This window comes from Penaeus monodon, chromosome 23 (assembly GCF_015228065.2).
Source record: "Penaeus monodon isolate SGIC_2016 chromosome 23, NSTDA_Pmon_1, whole genome shotgun sequence".
NCBI lineage: Eukaryota > Metazoa > Arthropoda > Malacostraca > Decapoda > Penaeidae > Penaeus > Penaeus monodon.
This window is the reverse complement of record NC_051408.1, coordinates 39,400,419-39,400,733: the sequence shown is the minus strand read 5'-3', so window position 1 is coordinate 39,400,733 and position 315 is coordinate 39,400,419. Positions and strand designations below refer to the sequence as shown.

The 315-nt window shown below is 34.0% G+C and overlaps 1 protein-coding gene across 1 annotated transcript in view; it reads right to left on the bottom strand.

The window, feature by feature from the left end:
- LOC119588260 (keratin, type I cytoskeletal 9-like) overlaps window positions 1-315 on the bottom strand; it is a 2,999-nt gene that overhangs the window by 1,790 nt on the left and 894 nt on the right. Inside the window, exon 4 of the mRNA XM_037936955.1 lies at window positions 90-100. Within this exon, the coding sequence (XP_037792883.1) occupies window positions 90-100 (11 nt within the window). The remainder of the gene's footprint in view (window positions 1-89; window positions 101-315) is intronic.

Here is a 315-nt window from a genome sequence, read left to right as displayed (position 1 = left end):
TTACTTAGAAAAGCATAGTGAGTAAAAACATCACTTAACAACAGTTAAGACAGAACTGAATCATATTCATATTCAGTCACTGCATTTACCCCATATTAATCTGCAAGATATGGGAACGAACACTTGCTACTGTATGGAAATATTTGTGCTTATTTTCGATGGAAGATGAAGGGAAGGAGGCATATTTGCACTATACGTTATTACACAAAGTAGTGTAGGCTGTAAAAGCATATGCATACAAACATTAAGTTAATTTCATACAGATAAAGAATTCCGTGTTTCTCTCTCCTGTATTTGTCTGTCATTGTCTTCTTG